This window comes from Triturus cristatus, chromosome 10 (genome assembly GCF_964204655.1).
Source record: "Triturus cristatus chromosome 10, aTriCri1.1, whole genome shotgun sequence".
Classification (NCBI taxonomy): domain Eukaryota; kingdom Metazoa; phylum Chordata; class Amphibia; order Caudata; family Salamandridae; genus Triturus; species Triturus cristatus.
In genome coordinates, this window is record NC_140593.1 from 585,671,097 (window position 1) to 585,687,787 (window position 16,691).

At 42.6% G+C, this 16,691-nt stretch overlaps 1 protein-coding gene across 2 annotated transcripts in view; it reads right to left on the minus strand.

The window, feature by feature from the left end:
* Nucleotides 1-16,691, minus strand: part of RRN3 (RNA polymerase I transcription factor RRN3) — a 454,090-nt gene that overhangs the window by 245,645 nt on the left and 191,754 nt on the right. For both annotated transcript variants that reach the window (XM_085632098.1, XM_085632099.1), the window contains exon 12: nt 52-182. In XM_085632098.1, the coding sequence (XP_085488224.1) occupies nt 52-182 (131 nt within the window). The remainder of the gene's footprint in view (nt 1-51; nt 183-16,691) is intronic.

Genomic DNA, 16,691 nt, shown 5'->3' on the forward strand with positions numbered 1-16,691 from the left:
TTTTGCTGCTACAAAGGAAACACAAAAGTGTACATACACTACAATACTCACCAGCTTAAAACTGCAGATGTAAAACATGAAATACTGGACGTGGCAACAAGCGTGCGTAGGTAAAATAAGTTTGTCGAAGACCATTAAGAGATCTCTATACAAATCTTTGGTTTTGTCAATATTGAGTTCACCTAAAAAAAGAGAGTATATTTTTATCAAATATACGACACCATAAGCACATACATTTAAATCCATTTCATGCTAAACTACTGTACTTTGGTTTCAGGGTTTTCTAGTAGCATATGGTGAAGCAGTGAGTTGCTAATTTGTCTCCAAATTTATGTTGTTTGTTACACTGTATTCTCCGAGTGGTGCATGCTTTCTTGCGGGGACAGACCTATTTTGTTTACTGTGACCATGAAACACCACCCCTGCTGAGGTCCCTCCCTCCTGCCAGGAAAGCAGCCATCACCACCTCTGGATGTGTGCCCAGCAAGCTGTGCTGTAATTAGGAGGCAGTGACATCAGTGATACTACCTGGCTTTTGAGGAACTCACCTCAGTCAGGTATCTTCCTTGGTTTAAGCCTGTATTTCTCGCTTTTGGTCCAAGGCCCTATGAGGATACTCTGACATGATTCTACACACTGCTGTGACATTCTTTAGGGGTTTCATCAGTGGCGCTTTTTTCATTTGACGTGTCTTTGAATCTGCCTGAGGAGATTCCTTTTTAGATTTTGACCACAGAACTACTGTACTGAATACTTTAACATATAGTTAAATTGAGCCGTATAAATCCCACTTCAAATAACTGGCTTTCTGTATTCTTTGCTTTCCAGTCATTGCTTTGAGACACGGTCAATCACATCTTAGACCAGTCCACAGGCAACTCGCTCTCTGCCCCATCCTAGCAGCTTTTACTGTACGCTTCGATTGTCCTTGCATTCTAGTAAATGAGGGACTCGTATCTCCGTCTGAGAGACCTTACTACTGCTCCTGACTGTCACGGTTTGTATTCCCGCTTCACATTATCGTCTTATCTCCCATTCGTCTGATGGTCTACCCCCACTCCTATTTGCACCCCACTTGTTTTTTTTTTTCATTTTTCCAAAACCTTTTTAACACTGCTACCAGACTGCTTGCTTCAATTCGTTTGTGCTGCATCCTGTGCATACTTTACCAATAGAAAATAGTTTTCGGCTATCTTTGAATGGTAGGTAAATAATAAAATACATGAAAAAACAAATCTAAGCTTGCCACCAGTACCTCAGCATGCATGAGCACACACAGGAAGCCATCTTGGAATGTTTTTTCTTTAGGTGAAAAAACATTAAAATAAATTCTAAATAAAAAAGCATTCCAAGAATGCCTCCCGCTCATGATTATGTGTCCTGATACATTCGATACCATCTTCAAATTGTTTGGGAATATTTTATAACTAATTTACAGTTCCCAGATGACCTATAGCCACTTTCAAAAGGCAAAACTGCCAATCAACGATGCCATCACAAATAACCAGTGCAAAAGCCAATAACTCTGAAGCAGGCTATTAAAGAAGAAACCATGCATGTTAGAGAAATTCATGTGGGACTTATTTTAAGTCCGTGTAATCATTCAATGGCATGTGAGCTCTGAATTATACTTCTTCACTTACAATAAACAGTTAATTTAAAACCACAGACATTCTTCAGTGTCAAGTCCTCAAAGCGCACACATTGATATTTAATAAAATATGGGCTGGACAGGCAGAATTTCCGTCAAATATGTATAATTACAATTGAAAATAAACACAGGTATAGTGTGAAAAAGGGATTCACTAGTGCGGACGACGCAGTGCTCGCATAATACATAGAATAGACAATATTTACAACATCAATGCACTGTACAGTCCCCAGTGGTTTATGGACTTCTAAGGGTTTAAAGTATCAAGTGTAGCTTTCATAAATTAGCCAGAACCTTCTGTTCACTCCAGCTCACAACCATTCGGGGGATTTTGGCGACTTTTCAACACCAATATCTTTGAGGCGTCTCCTCAGGGCGCAGTCGTCCACTTCACACACCAACACTGTGTTTAAGTATCCTATCTTCAATCAATTAAGTTATGGAATTCAAAAAACATCCACAGGCGCGTATAAGTCGCCATCTTGAATGTGCAGCGGGAGACAACTGTACTTCTCAACTTAATGCAAGCGCTCCTTAAGAGACTCAAACAACCTTAACCGGCGTGTGTAGGTCGCCATCTTTGTTAGGCGGAGGGATACCTCCGTGCTCCTCAATTCTCTGCAACCGTTTGCATCAGTGATCCGTCGGAGCCGGAATGAACAGAAGAGACTGAAATATATTTGTTGAAAAGTTGCCTATGAGGAACACCGCACCCTTGCAAGAAGGGGTAGGAAGGTAGGTCAAAGAGCTAGGTAGACCACCATTAAATCCAGCATATTGATGCAGGGGGTTGGCATTAAGCGGGGCAGAGGCTATGAACCCATTCTCTCTGGCAGTTCTGGTACTGAGTCCCTGGTCCCCATACCGCTTCTGGCTGACAATGTACTAAGTGGTCGCTGACCTGTTCCTGCTACAGTTAAAATCAGATTGTTTTGAGCAGGCACCCAAAGGTACCATAATTCACGTCGGAATAGAGTAGCTGTTAAAAGTTGAGAAGTCTAGAACAGCTAATTCAAGATGTTAGACATTTAGATGTCAGAATAAAAATCCATCTAAAAGTCAGGTAAGTTAGTTGAAACAATATCAGATCCTCACTGACAGCAAGTGCAAGGACCTCCTGGGACCCAAGGCATGATTCTTCTTATGGAGGCCAAAGACTAAGTGGAGAACCACATACTTGGCCAACGGGAGACTTTGTTTAAGTGTGTCGGCGATGCTAACATCTAGGGCATTGGCATTATGAAGTTGGGAGTGAATAGAACACTGGACCCTCCTTTCTTAAGCACAGCCTACATATCACCAACTATCAAGACAGTTTTGATCAGCATCTCTCACTCGAACCACCCCGGCAATAGTAGAAGCAACCGGAGGACGCTCATTCTCCTACATCGCAGCCAAATACTGAAACGACCTACGCCAACACATCAGAGCCTCCTTACCACTTTGCAAATTCTGGAAGAAGCTGAAAACCTGGCTCTTCTAATCCATCTACATGGGACCTGGAAAACCATCCTTGTACTCGGACTCAGGCTCCTACCCCTCACACCCGCTCAGAGCATGGATACCCACACCGGTGAGTAGCCATGCTCCATAACATAGTACACAAATCATCACAACATAACACAGAAGCCCCTATTACAACAGTCCCACGGTCCTCCGAGGGGAAGAAGATCTCATGTTTACGGTGACGAGCTAGAAAAAGCCACAGAGAGCTACCATGCTGACTTGTGGCTCAAGTGTCCTGAGAATCAGAGGTAAAGAGGAGATTGTTCACTGGAACAATATTCTGCCTTTAAAGGGAAGTAAGCTTCTACTCTCGGCCAAATGGGATCACGTCGGTCTCATCTACTGGACGTTGGAGTGAATTGGTCGGTGCTGGATATGCAAAAGGCAAATCTGCAGGTGACTTTTGTAAAGTGGGGGATGGTCAGCACATGATTATTACTGCAGTGCATGCCACATAATAATGTAAAACAACATGGACAAATAGGTGAATAACAGGACTGAAATAAGACAGCCTGACGCCACACTTAACAGTAGCCTTTTCTGGTAAGAAATGAGCCTCTGTGGATTTTGCAGGACGAAAAAAGCACATCAGCTTGAGAGTCTTGCTAATAATATTTCATCTATAATATTTCATCTATATTGTCTATTTTAAGCAATGTAACCAGCTGACCTTCAGGTGCTGGAAAGGACAATAGTCATATAGGGACTTGCTTTCCTCCATTAGAAGGAGATGGCTGAAATAAATAGGTTTCCACTTTATCCAGGAAAAAGCCATTAAAAATGCCCTCTTCGCTGACAGATCAAAGTGTGAAGTTCAAACAAACCAACTTCCTGAATGGAACTGCGTCACAGTCCAGATCCTCAAAAGGATAGACTCAATGAGTTTCCTTTGCAACATTTCATTAGACTTTTACAATCGATCTAAGGCATAGGTCTTAAATCTGGGGGGCGTGACCCCAAGGGGGGCCGCAGAGTCTTGGGAAGGGGGATGCGCATTTCCAGGCCTCACTTCTGCCTGGAATCCAAAACATGCGCTCTTCCCAATCATTCCGATCGTGAGAATGCTTCAGCTGAAGTTAATTGAATTAGACTGCTGTGCTGTCAAACAAAGAAGCCTGGAAGACAGGCAAAACAATCCTTCGTGCCAGGGTGCCTGCTTGCCTGAATGAAATGCAAATGTGCAATATTAGTTAATCTGCAAGAGTAATGGGCGCTTGGGAGCGGTTCTGGCTTTAATTGCTCGAATCACTCCAAGCATTGTGATGGCAAAAATCTTTTTATTTGAGTGGTAGTTGGAAGAGTTAACAACTGGGCTGTGAAGTGCATGCTTTTAATCGTAATTGTATTTAAACAGCGCTTAGCACCCCTGATGAGGTGTTGAAGAGACAGTTATGCAAAAAACAAAACATTGCGTTACTAACGTTCACATTTTGTAAGCTCCATTTTATCCTAAAACTATGCACCATTTGTAGAATTCCATCTTATAATGTGTGTAATGCAAGTATAAAATACTTGATTTACACATTTACAGTACTTTCTGACACAGGTTGTGACCCTGTAGCACTAAAAATACGTAAGTCACTATTCTCCACTGCACCAACCAAATTCAATTCTGTGGCTCTCTGGTTACACACATACCTCTGCAGTGCATTAACTAATAGAGGTTTCATAATGTACTACAGTGCATTTCCCACTGAGTAACAACTTTTTAAAATGTATTTTTCATTTAAGCTACCCATTATTTTATATGTAGCTACCTGATGGTGCAAGACCTAAAAAACGAACAAAATATTTTGGGGATGATTTATGAGAGGCTTGGCTGCTGGAGCGTCACTTTGTTTGAAGTTCCAGCAGCACAAGCTTCTCAATCCTATCTATGAGGTGACGCAAAGTCACCCTGCGTGGCTTTGCATGGCCTCATGGATCTGGACTAGGACAAAGCAGCGCAAGTCACTGTGTTGCCTTACTCTATGTCAAGTAGGCGTTCCATAAGCATTGAGGTGGGTGTTCCCACACAACACCCATGGATTTTGACACTGCACCATTAGACTGCTGTGCTGTCAAACGAATGGATTTTGACACTGCCCCAGATTTACAAAACCATGTAAAATTGTCCAGCGCCAAAACCTTACACCCCCACAGCAGGCGTAACGAGGAGAAATGTTTTCATTTCTCCTTGTGTATTTCTCTTTCCATGTGTGCTGCATTCTGCAGCACACATAGAATGAGGAAAACCCCTCTCAGGATTGTTTTTGTGGAGGAAGGTGCCCCTTCCTGCACAAAACAATCCTGCCTATTTTAGCGCTGGGCAACAATTTGTGTGCCAACGCAGGCGGAAAGGACAGGAATGCACCATATTTCATAAATAAGGTGCATTCCCTTATAAATGAGGCCCTTTATCTTTAAACTTGTAAGAACTTGGGGGTATTTAGCTGGACGCACTGCTATTTGAAAGTTCAAATGTTTGTATAGTTGTCGGGTCCTCGGGGAATCGCTCTCTGACCAAAGAGCGTAATGTGATACAATGAAGTCGGTTGCGCCACTCAACTGAGTGGAGTCCCCCGGGCTCCTATTCCCCTCAATTGGGTTTCAATAAAGTAATCAAAAGTTCTACATAGGTTGATGTTTCATGGTGTTTTATTCACACACAAGTTTCTTTAAAGTTTTCTTTTAGCATTATTCCAATGCGGAGTCCCAATGCATTTCGGCATTAACATAACATGCCTTCATCAGGGGAAACGTTTCTATAATGTAAACAAAAAGCGTAGCACTCAATAAATGATTCTGGACAGGTACGTGGTTATATACAATAACTGTGATGTTACGGAATACAAAATGTTTAAAAACGATCGGTATTTGTGAGCATTATCATACAGTACTATGCGTGGTGACAGCATTAATCCGACGTGTTTCGCAGTGAGCCGGCTTTCTATTATGCAGTTGTCCGTAATATCAGGAAGGTCCGTGAGGTTAGCTAAGTGCACTGTTGAGTGAATACAGAACGGGAATCAATTAAGCTGGCTCGGGGTGTGTTATAATAAAACGTGCTAGTAAACGTGTGTGTTTTCGATATTAGTTAGAGTAAGACCAATGAATTTTAAATGTGTGCTATAGTGCTCCATGCAATCCAATATGCGTCGCGGCTAAAAAACATGCTTTTAGAATCGAACAGTGATGTTCTTACTGAGTTAAACGTGATGATTCTCGCGTAGTGTGCTCCGGAAGTAAAACCCGAGCATGCAACCCGGAAGTGTATTAAATGAACTAGGGTTGCTAAGCAACCGGGGCAACGTTGTGATAAAAGTGTCGGTTGTTAGTGCTAATAAAGTTAGTTATTCCATGAACGGTGAGGAAGGTGATGAAAGGTGATAAGGGTCGAAAAAATAAAAATAAAAGCGCACTGGTATTCAAAATGAAAACGGAGAGTTAAATTAACTATAATGGTGTAGACAGAACGTGTGTAGTGGGTGACATCTGTTCCAGCAAGGAGATGGTAACAGTAAATAATAACAAGGAAAATATCTGATTGAAGGAAAGATGAATGACACATTATACGATGAATGAAACATTAAATATCATGGTGAAAAATTACATTAAACCACATGGTAAAGGCTATAGGCAGGACCAAGTAAGCTAATGATCAAATATTAGCGCTGTTGTAACTTTAAAGGTAACAATTAAATTCCATACGGTCGTTGAGACCATTTGGCTTCATGCTACATAGAAGGGATATCCAGTAATTCTCTCTTTTGAGAAGTTCATTATGATTATCTCGACCCTCTAGTCTGGGAACTGTCTCTAATACGCAATAGCGTAATTGACTGATGCTGTGGCCTGCTTCCAGGTAATGCTGTGCCACTGTCGATTTCAACTGTTTGGTGCGAATGTTGGACTTGTGCTCATTAAGTCGCATCTTAATCTTGCGTTCAGTTTGTCCAATGTAAACCTTCCCGCACGGGCATTTGATCATGTAAATAAGGTTTGCACTGTCGCATGTTGCTGTAGCTCTGACCTTGATATTGTTTCCTTTCATAGGGTGACTGCGTCCAGCTAAATACCCCCAAGTTCTTTCAAGTTTATTCTGACTCTGAAGCCAGGACAGCACGCACTTACCTTTCTTAAACATGGATGAGATTTTCAACCTCACAGACATTCGCGCAGAAACTTTTGCATTCAGCAATGAGGAAGTAGACAGAATATACGCACTCATACACGAGGATGCTACCGAACTGGCCACTGGCCGTACCAAGGAACAAAACATGAGACAGTTGTTGTATCTGTCCAAAAAAGAAGTAAATCAACGCCTGCACGCAAGTACTTTGGTTAAGTACCACCGTGCACAAAGGATTCCGAGAGGATTGAGGATCCCATTAAAGCCTTCTCTCTGTAAGAAATTGCAGAAGTTTAAAGATCGCTGGTACGCGATATTAAACAAATGTTCGCTTGACTTAATTCTTCTAATTATTGAAGAATTATCCAACATTTTAGAAGAACTAGCCAAAGACATTTCTAAAGTCAAAACCGAACTGGAAAATAGTTTATCTCCAGAAGAACTTGGAAAAATCTTGGAAAAATCTTGGAAGACATTAACATGCAATTGTCGAAACACACAGCAGAAGTAAATGAGCGCAAAATTCGCAAACTACGACGTGATACCATTGACTACAAGATGGGAGAAGTGTATTCATGGGCGGAAATTTACGCCAAAAGGAGACAAAATAAGCCGTATTCGGCTAACACAGACACCTCATCTTCGGAAGGAGACACGATGAACCAACAGAGAAGATTCGCGAGACATCAACCTCCAAAACCAGCAACTAATATACCTACTGTGCAACACATACAAGCAACAGCCACTCCACAAACAATTAGTGACGAAACCCCTACAACCTTTACTGAGCCTTTTTTAGCGGTAGGCCCAGAGGCACAAGACGACCCAGGAGGGGCAAAAGAAAAGGTAAAAGAACCCCCACAAACACGCACAGTAACAGGAAAGAAGGACAAGCCGAAGAAAATTACACCACAGACAACTTAGTCATAAATATCTCGGACCATCACCTCAACGACATTCAAATCAAAACGTCACAAAAAGGAACTTCATTTATACCGACATCACAGACCAATAAGTTGGAGCTTAATATAGCGTTTTTCAAGCTCATGCGAAAGTTACGCTTACGACACTTTTTCGACAATGTCATTCAAAAATCCAAGTCTAGTGAGCCAGATCAATTACTTGGCTTAAGGCCCAAGAGCACCTTCATGCCGCCGTCTTCACATAAGACGCTGGATACTTTTGAGACTTTAGTCTTTAATGACCTGAAAAAATTGAATTGTCAACCGAAAACCAAGAGGAAAAATTATACCATCAAGGAGATGCACACACTAAAAAACATTGCTAATAATAAAGCTATAACCTGCACAAAAGCTGACAAAGGTGGAGCCATAGTTATCTTAAATACATCATACTATGAGGAACAAGCGTCTCTTCACCTCGCGGACACCAATACATACTTAAAATTAGAAACAAATCCTACCAACGATTTCAAGCTGACATTGGATGCTATACTAGACGAAGCAACCAAGAATGGAACCATCAATGAAAAAACGAGAAAATATCTCATCACGACTTATCCTAAAAGCCCTAGATTTTTCTTGGTCCCAAAGATACACAAGAGCTTACAGAGACCTCCATGTAGACCAATAGTCTCCACCTGTGGGAGCATCCACGAGCCGGTGGGCAAGCTTCTTGACAAATATTTACAACCCATAGTCACAGCTACAAGTACCTACATCAAAGACACCACGGATTTTCTTAACAAGCTTAACAACTTATCTATAGAGAATCTTGAAGACATCCATTTATGTACCATAGACGTTACGTCCCTCTTCACCTCCATTCCACATTCCATGGGCATTGAAGCAATAGAAAATGGATTACTCGGTACAGATTTGCCAGAGGACTTCAAAGTTTTCTTGATGAAACTTCTACAGTTCACATTGTTCAACAGTTACTTTATATGGAAAGAGGATTGGTACCAGCAGCTTACTGGTACATCAATGGGCAATTCAGCAGCACCAGCGTATGCTAATATGTTTATGAGTAGGTTTGAAGAGGAATGGATTTTGTCGAAAGAAGTTTGGAAATCCCACAGTAAAATGTTCGTCAGATTTATCGACGATATTTTCTTGATCTGGCAAGGTCCAAAAAGAATACTCCAAGATGAGCTTCAAAAACTCAACATCATCGACACACGGATACAATTCACTCATGACATACAAGACTCATCCATATCCTTTTTGGATGTGAGAGTAATCAAAACAGCTACAGGATTTGAGACTGAACTCTTCAGAAAGACAACAGATAGGAACAATACTTTGTACTACTCTAGTTTCCATCCTCAGCCTCTTAAGGACCATTTACCATATAGCCAGTTCATAAGAGTGAAACGTATAGTATCCAACCCCACAAAGCTTGATGACCATTTGAAAGAGATGACATCTAGATTTACTGCACGAAGGTACCCTCCCCAAATACTTGAGCAGGCCAAACAACGCTGTAACAATGTCAACAGACAACAACTACTTCATAAGAGTCCACCTACCAACAAAGATTCCATAACAGTGGTATCCAAATATTCGACTTCTAGCTTCAAATTCAGGCAGATCATTAAAAGACATTGGGAAATACTGCGAATTGAACAGGATTTTAATAATATTTTCAATTCCGACCCCATATTCGCTTACACAAGGAGCAAAAATCTTGGAGAACTCATCAAATACAAAGAAACTACAATCTCTGTTCACAAAGGGACAGTACCCTGTTGGAATTGTAGCCATTGTAGCAATGTAATCAAGGGGACAACCATCAGTCACCCTATGAAAGGAAACAATATCAAGGTAAGAGCTACAGCAACATGCGACAGTGCAAACCTTATTTACATGATCAAATGCCCGTGCGGGAAGGTTTACATTGGACAAACTGAACGCAAGATTAAAATACGACTTAACGAGCACAAGTCCAACATTCGCACCAAACAGTTGAAATCGACAGTGGCACAGCATTACCTGGAAGCAGGCCACAGCATCAGTCAATTATGCTATTGCGTATTAGAGACAGTTCCCAGACTAGAGGGTCGAGATAATCATAATGAACTTCTCAAAAGAGAGAATTACTGGATATCCCTTCTATGTAGCATGAAGCCAAATGGTCTCAACGACAGTATGGAATTTAATTGTTACCTTTAAAGTTACAACAGCGCTAATATTTGATCATTAGCTTCCTTGGTCCTGCCTATAGCCTTTACCATGTGGTTTAATGTAATTTTTCACCATGATATTTAATGTTTCATTCATCGTATAATGTGTCATTCATCTTTCCTTCAATCAGATATTTTCCTTGTTATTATTTACTGTTACCATCTCCTTGCTGGAACAGATGTCACCCACTACACACGTTCTGTCTACACCATTATAGTTAATTTAACTCTCCGTTTTCATTTTGATTACCAGTGCGCTTTTATTTTTATTTTTTCGTCCCTTATCACCTTCCATCACCTTCCTCACCGTTCATGGAATAACTAACTTTATTAGCACTAACAACCGACACTTTTATCACAACCTTGCCCCGGTTGCTTAGCAACCCTAGTTCATTTAATACACTTCCGGGTTGCATGCTCGGGTTTTACTTCCGGAGCACACTACGCGAGAATCATCACGCTTAACTCGGTAAGAACATCACTGTTCGATTCTAAAAGCATGTTTTTTAGCCGCGACGCATATTGGATTGCATGGAGCACTATAGCACACATTTAAAATTCATTGGTCTTACTCTAACTAATATCGAAAACACACACGTTTACTAGCACGTTTTATTATAACACACCCCGAGCCAGCTTAATTGATTCCCGTTCTGTATTCACTCAACAGTGCACTTAGCTAACCTCACGGACCTTCCTGATATTACGGACAACTGCATAATAGAAAGCCGGCTCACTGCGAAACACGTCGGATTAATGCGGTCACCACGCATAGTACTGTATGATAATGCTCACAAATACCGATCGTTTTTAGACATTTTGTATTCCGTAACATCACAGTTATTGTATATAACCACGTACCTGTCCAGAATCATTTATCGAGTGCTACGCTTTTTGTTTACATTATAGAAACGTTTCCCCTGATGAAGGCATGTTATGTTAATGCCGAAATGCATTGGGACTCCGCATTGGAATAATGCTAAAAGAAAACTTTAAAGAAACTTGTGTGTGAATAAAACACCATGAAACATCAACCTATGTAGAACTTTTGATTACTTTATTGAAACCCAATTGAGGGGCATAGGAGCCCGGGGGACTCCACTCAGTTGAGTGGCGCAACCGACGCCCTTTATCTTAAGCCACACCTTTGACCACGCCCCCACATTCTCGGACCTTTGATTTGCTAAACACTGTTTAATTTATTTCCCCACTGTAAAAATGATTTGCTATGGGAATTGCGGGTGTTTATGGTTGTCGATAGTGGTCAGTGATGAGGAGTACCAAGTTCTAGAAATGTTTGTCAAGGGGGGTCCTTACGCCTAAAACATTTTGACAGGGAGGTCTCGGCTTCAAAAAGTTTGAAGACCTCTGATCTAAAGTGTTCACAAAGAGTCCTTGAAAGTTAACACCCCAGATTAATTTCAAAATGTTGGTAACGTTATACTGTAACTAGTAGTAACCTGCACACCATATGCCAGTAGATATGCCCTGACTGCTCAACCAGAAACACTAGAGAGTCAAGAATGCTACATATTCTTGTCTAAATACTGCAGTTCTAGTATCTAGAGTAATGGACCAGAAGATTCTATATTACATTATAACTGTAAAATGCTTACTACAGCTACAACTTGCAGAAATGAGAGAAAAAAAGCATGACCTAGGCCAAACTGAAAGAGCAAAAACAGGAGTTGTTGCAATACGCCTAGGCTGCAGTAGAGGGGTCATTAACTATCCAATTGCAAGTTTAAGGGCATTTGTGAATTTCATGACGACTCAAAACAGTGGCCACTACCACCAGCCTTGGTATTATTCAGCCTTGGTGGAGACTTGAGGGACTGAGCACAGCCAAAACCTTAGTAACTTCAACTGTTTTTGGGCACCTCTTTAACATCAAGAACATCCAATGTTGGCCCCACATTGAAAAATATGTCCTCTAAATTGATCACACAAAGCAAACAGACAGTCTGCACTGATCTGAGGATATAGCCCATATCCTGTAACAGAGAAAGAGGATTAATCACTCAAGATGGTTGTAAGACCAGCCCCATGCTTTATTCCCATCTCTAATCATTCTGGATGACATCTATAGTCAGAGGTTTATGCATTTCAGCAAGGAGGAGATAGCAGACTGGAAACCCTGAAGCCCTGTGTAGCCACTGAAAGGGCACTTGCATTTCTCCTACCCCCCCCCACCCCAATTACTAGTCTTAAAACAAATAGTTTCTTACCTGTCTTTGTAGTTTTGCAGCTTGAAGAATTTTCTGGATTCACATGCTGTGCATTATTCCGCCATCTAGTGGTTGGGTGCGTAATTTTTTATTTTATTTTTTCGTGGTTGGTGGGCGTCGACATACCACCATTTGGTGTCCTTCCGTGATGTCGACGGGCTTCCTCCGGAAGCTCCCAACCTTTGGTCGCAGTCTTCGGATTATTTTTTTCTTTCTACTTATATCTCATCCTTCCTGGCGGAGGAGGGTAGGTTCGCTAGTGAATCCGGAAAATTCTTCAAGCTGCAAAACTACACCGACAGGTAAGAAACTATTTGTTTTGCAGCGTGAATCTTTTCTGGATTCCCATGCTGTGCATAGACTTTGTAGTGGTTTGCTAGTTTTGTGCTGGCTGGGTAGAAGATGAGCGTTGGTTTGTGAATTTGGGGACAAGGTGACAGAGCTACTACCTGCCTCTGACTCCAGCGCTATTTAGATATTTTAAAAATTCCCGTTTTTATATTTGGTTTGGCTATTTTTTCTTATTCCCTGTTCTTATGTGTATTTTGATCCTCTTACCTGCACTATAAAATTGTATTAGCACCGCTGTTTTGCGGGTCCTGTCACTGGGGGAAGCGTGGGTGACTTGTGGACGCCATCTTGGCTTGGGAAACTGCCGGGTCATTGTTGGGCGCCATATTGGGGGAGTAGGCAGGCAGTCTAAGCGCCGACTGTGCATTTAAGCCGGTCAGATGCACGCGTCAGCTGGACAAGGTGACAGAGCTACTACCTGCCTCTGACTCCAGCGCTATTTCGATATTTTAAAAATTCCCGTTTTTATATTTGGTTTGGCTATTTTTTCTTATTCCCTGTTCTTATGTGTATTTTGATCCTCTTACCTGCACTATAAAATTGTATTAGCACCGCTGTTTTGCGGGTCCTGTCACTGGGGGAAGCGTGGGTGACTTGTGGACGCCATCTTGGCTTGGGAAACTGCCGGGTCATTGTTGGGCGCCATATTGGGGGAGTAGGCGGGCAGTCTAAGCGCCGACGGTGCATTTAACCCAGCCATCTGCACGCGCAGCGGTGACGCGCAGTGGTGGGCGCCCTCCCTGCGCCGGAGTCGCGCCAGAGTCCTGCCCGTCTGCGCTCGTCCGCGCCTCGGCAGGGCTAGGGCAGGCTACGCAGGAGGCTGAGCATGCTGTCGGCAAATAGCCTACGTAGTTACAGGAGTAGGGTGAGTGGTTTCGTGCATCAGGCTCTTGACCCCCTTTCGGGGCCTGTGCAATGCGCTGGGTGTAGGTTTGAGCTCCCAACGCCCATGCTAATCAGAGCCTTACAGCCCCCACCTAGCGTTATTAACACTGTAACTTGTCCTCCGGTCTCTCACCGACAAACTTCTTTTAAAATATTCCATCTGAATGTAAGGTCCCTAGTATGTCACTATTTGGATGTTTTTACTTTGCTTACTGATGAAAAACCGGACATATTTTTCTTAACAGAAACTTGGTTACACGATAATGCTACGGCGGCGATAAACCTTGCCTTACCTACGGATTACACTATGTATACTTTACACCGTAATTCTAGAGGGGGAGGGATCGCGGCTGTGGTAAGGACTTGTTATCCTTGTTTATGGAACGCTGTTAGTATAGTGGGCTGTGAAAGCGCTCACTTTGCTATCTCGATGACATCCCAGTTCACTTTTTCTGGTTTGGTTATTTATAGACCCCCTGGTCCTGATGATGCTTTTCGTTCAGCTCTCCCTGAGGTGGTCTCTTCCTTAGCCCTTAGATCAGCCAACTTCAGCATAATAGGTGATCTCAATCTTCATATGGATGTTCCCCAATCCTCTGCGGTGTGCAGTTTTCTCACAGATCTTGAGGCATTAAGACTACATCAGCTAATTCACGGTCCTACTCATGTAGGGGGTCACACTTTGGACCCCTTCCTGACGAATATAGATAGCGCGAAAGCACTGCCACCTAAACCGATAATTTGGACAGATCACTATCTGATTGATCTTCGGATTACTTCGACCGTTCCTCCTTTTAGAAATACTACACCTGCTGTTTTTAAACGACCTTGGAGGAACTTGAACCTGGAGAATTTTCAACAGCTTTTATCACAACATCTACCAGAATTCCCTACTGATGTTACCTCTGGGTATGATTATTTTTGTAATTGGGTGACCCAGGCTCTGGACACTTTAATACCGGCAGGCTGGAGTAAGACTAGGCCTGGCCATTCCAGCCCATGGTACAATGAATCTCTCAGACTTCTTAAGGTTGCCTGTAAAAGGGCAGAAAGAGCTTGGCGCAAGGCATATGACCCTACTCTTAAACAGGCCTATCAAGCCAGCATTAAGCTATACCATCGAGCTATTTGCAAAGCACGTGCTTCTTTCTACTCTTTAGAATTCAAGAACTGTGCCAATCCAACCAAATTAATTTTTAAGGTTCTCAAAGATCTAACCAACAGGAAAACTGCTGCGTTGGGGAATGGCTCTCAGGCTCACTGTGAAGAACTAGCGTCTTTTTTTGTGGAAAAAGTGGATTCGATCTACAGATCCCTTTCCCCCCCTTACTACACCCATTAACACGGTAGAATCTATGTATGACATTGCCAGTCCACTATTAGTGCTTCCTGTGCCATCTCAGGAAGAATTTGATTCCCTAGTGGTGAGGGTCAAATCGGGTTCTCCGATGGACCCTCTGAGACCTGCACAATTTAGGGAATCCGCTGAGTTCTGCCTCCCGTTTCTTCTCAATCTCATTAAGCTGTCTCTTAATACTGGGATGGTGCCTATAAAATGGAAGCAAGCTATGGTGATGCCGATATTGAAAAAGGCTATATTAGACCCAGCAAAACCAGAACATTACCGGCCCATTTCTCTGCTTCCATGGGTCTCTAAGATTGCTGAGGCTCATGTTAATAATATTCTATCTGGCCATCTCTTAAATATAGGTATCCTTCATCCTTCCCAGAATGGCTTCAGAGCAGGCCATAGCACTGAGACAGCTTTGGTGGCTATGGTTGAGCATCTTCGAAGATTGTTAGACTCTGGACAGACGGCGGCACAGATCCTTTTGGATCTCAGTGCCGCTTTCGATACTGTCTCCCATTCGATTCTGCTCCAGAGATTGAGAGAAGCCGGAGTGGACGGCACAGCTTTGGACTGGTTTCGCTCATTTCTGGCCGAGCGTACTTTTAAAGTGTGTACTCCCCCCTTTGAGTCTTCTCCCCGCCCTATTTCCCAAGGAGTTCCGCAGGGTTCGGCACTTAGTCCGACTCTGTTCAACTTGTATGTGAGACCGCTGACGGAGGTTGCCAATAAATGGGGTTTAACCATGGTGTCATACGCTGACGACACTCAACTAGCGGTTGCACTAAATGGGAACACTACGCTGAATGCCTCTAGTTTTCAAAGAGCTCTTAGAGAGGTGGCAAGCTGGATGACTGATAATCGTCTCCAACTTAATGCAGCTAAAACCGAAGTGCTAGTGTTGGGCAAAGAAATTCATCTTTGGGGAGATGACTGGTGGCCGTCAGAGCTTGGCCAAACTCCTACGCCGGTATCTCAGGTGAAGAATCTTGGGATCTTGCTCGATGCCAATCTATCATTCATCCCCCACACAAAGAAAGTGGCGGGCACTTGTTTTGGCGTTCTTCAGAGTCTCAGGCCTATTTTTAAATTTTTCGACGCCACCACCAGGCAACTCATAGTGCAGGCTATGATTCTTTCCAGATTGGATTATGCCAGTGCACTTTTATTGGGCACCAATCAAGCAGCGCTCACACGTCTTCAGCGTGTGCAAAATGCGGCTGCTCGAATGCTGATCGGTTTGCCTAAATTTTGTTCAGTCAGGCGTTCTATCTCCGATCTTCATTGGTTGCCTGTTAGGCAGAGGATACAATTTAAAGCACTGTGTCTGGCTTTTAAAATTCTGAAGTTGGCTTCTCCTCCTATTCTAGCTCAGGCCATTTCATACTATACTCCTGCTAGAACACTACGTTCAATGGGACAATTTCTAGCTAAAGTTCCCCGTTTTAAAAAAGCCAGAATGGGCG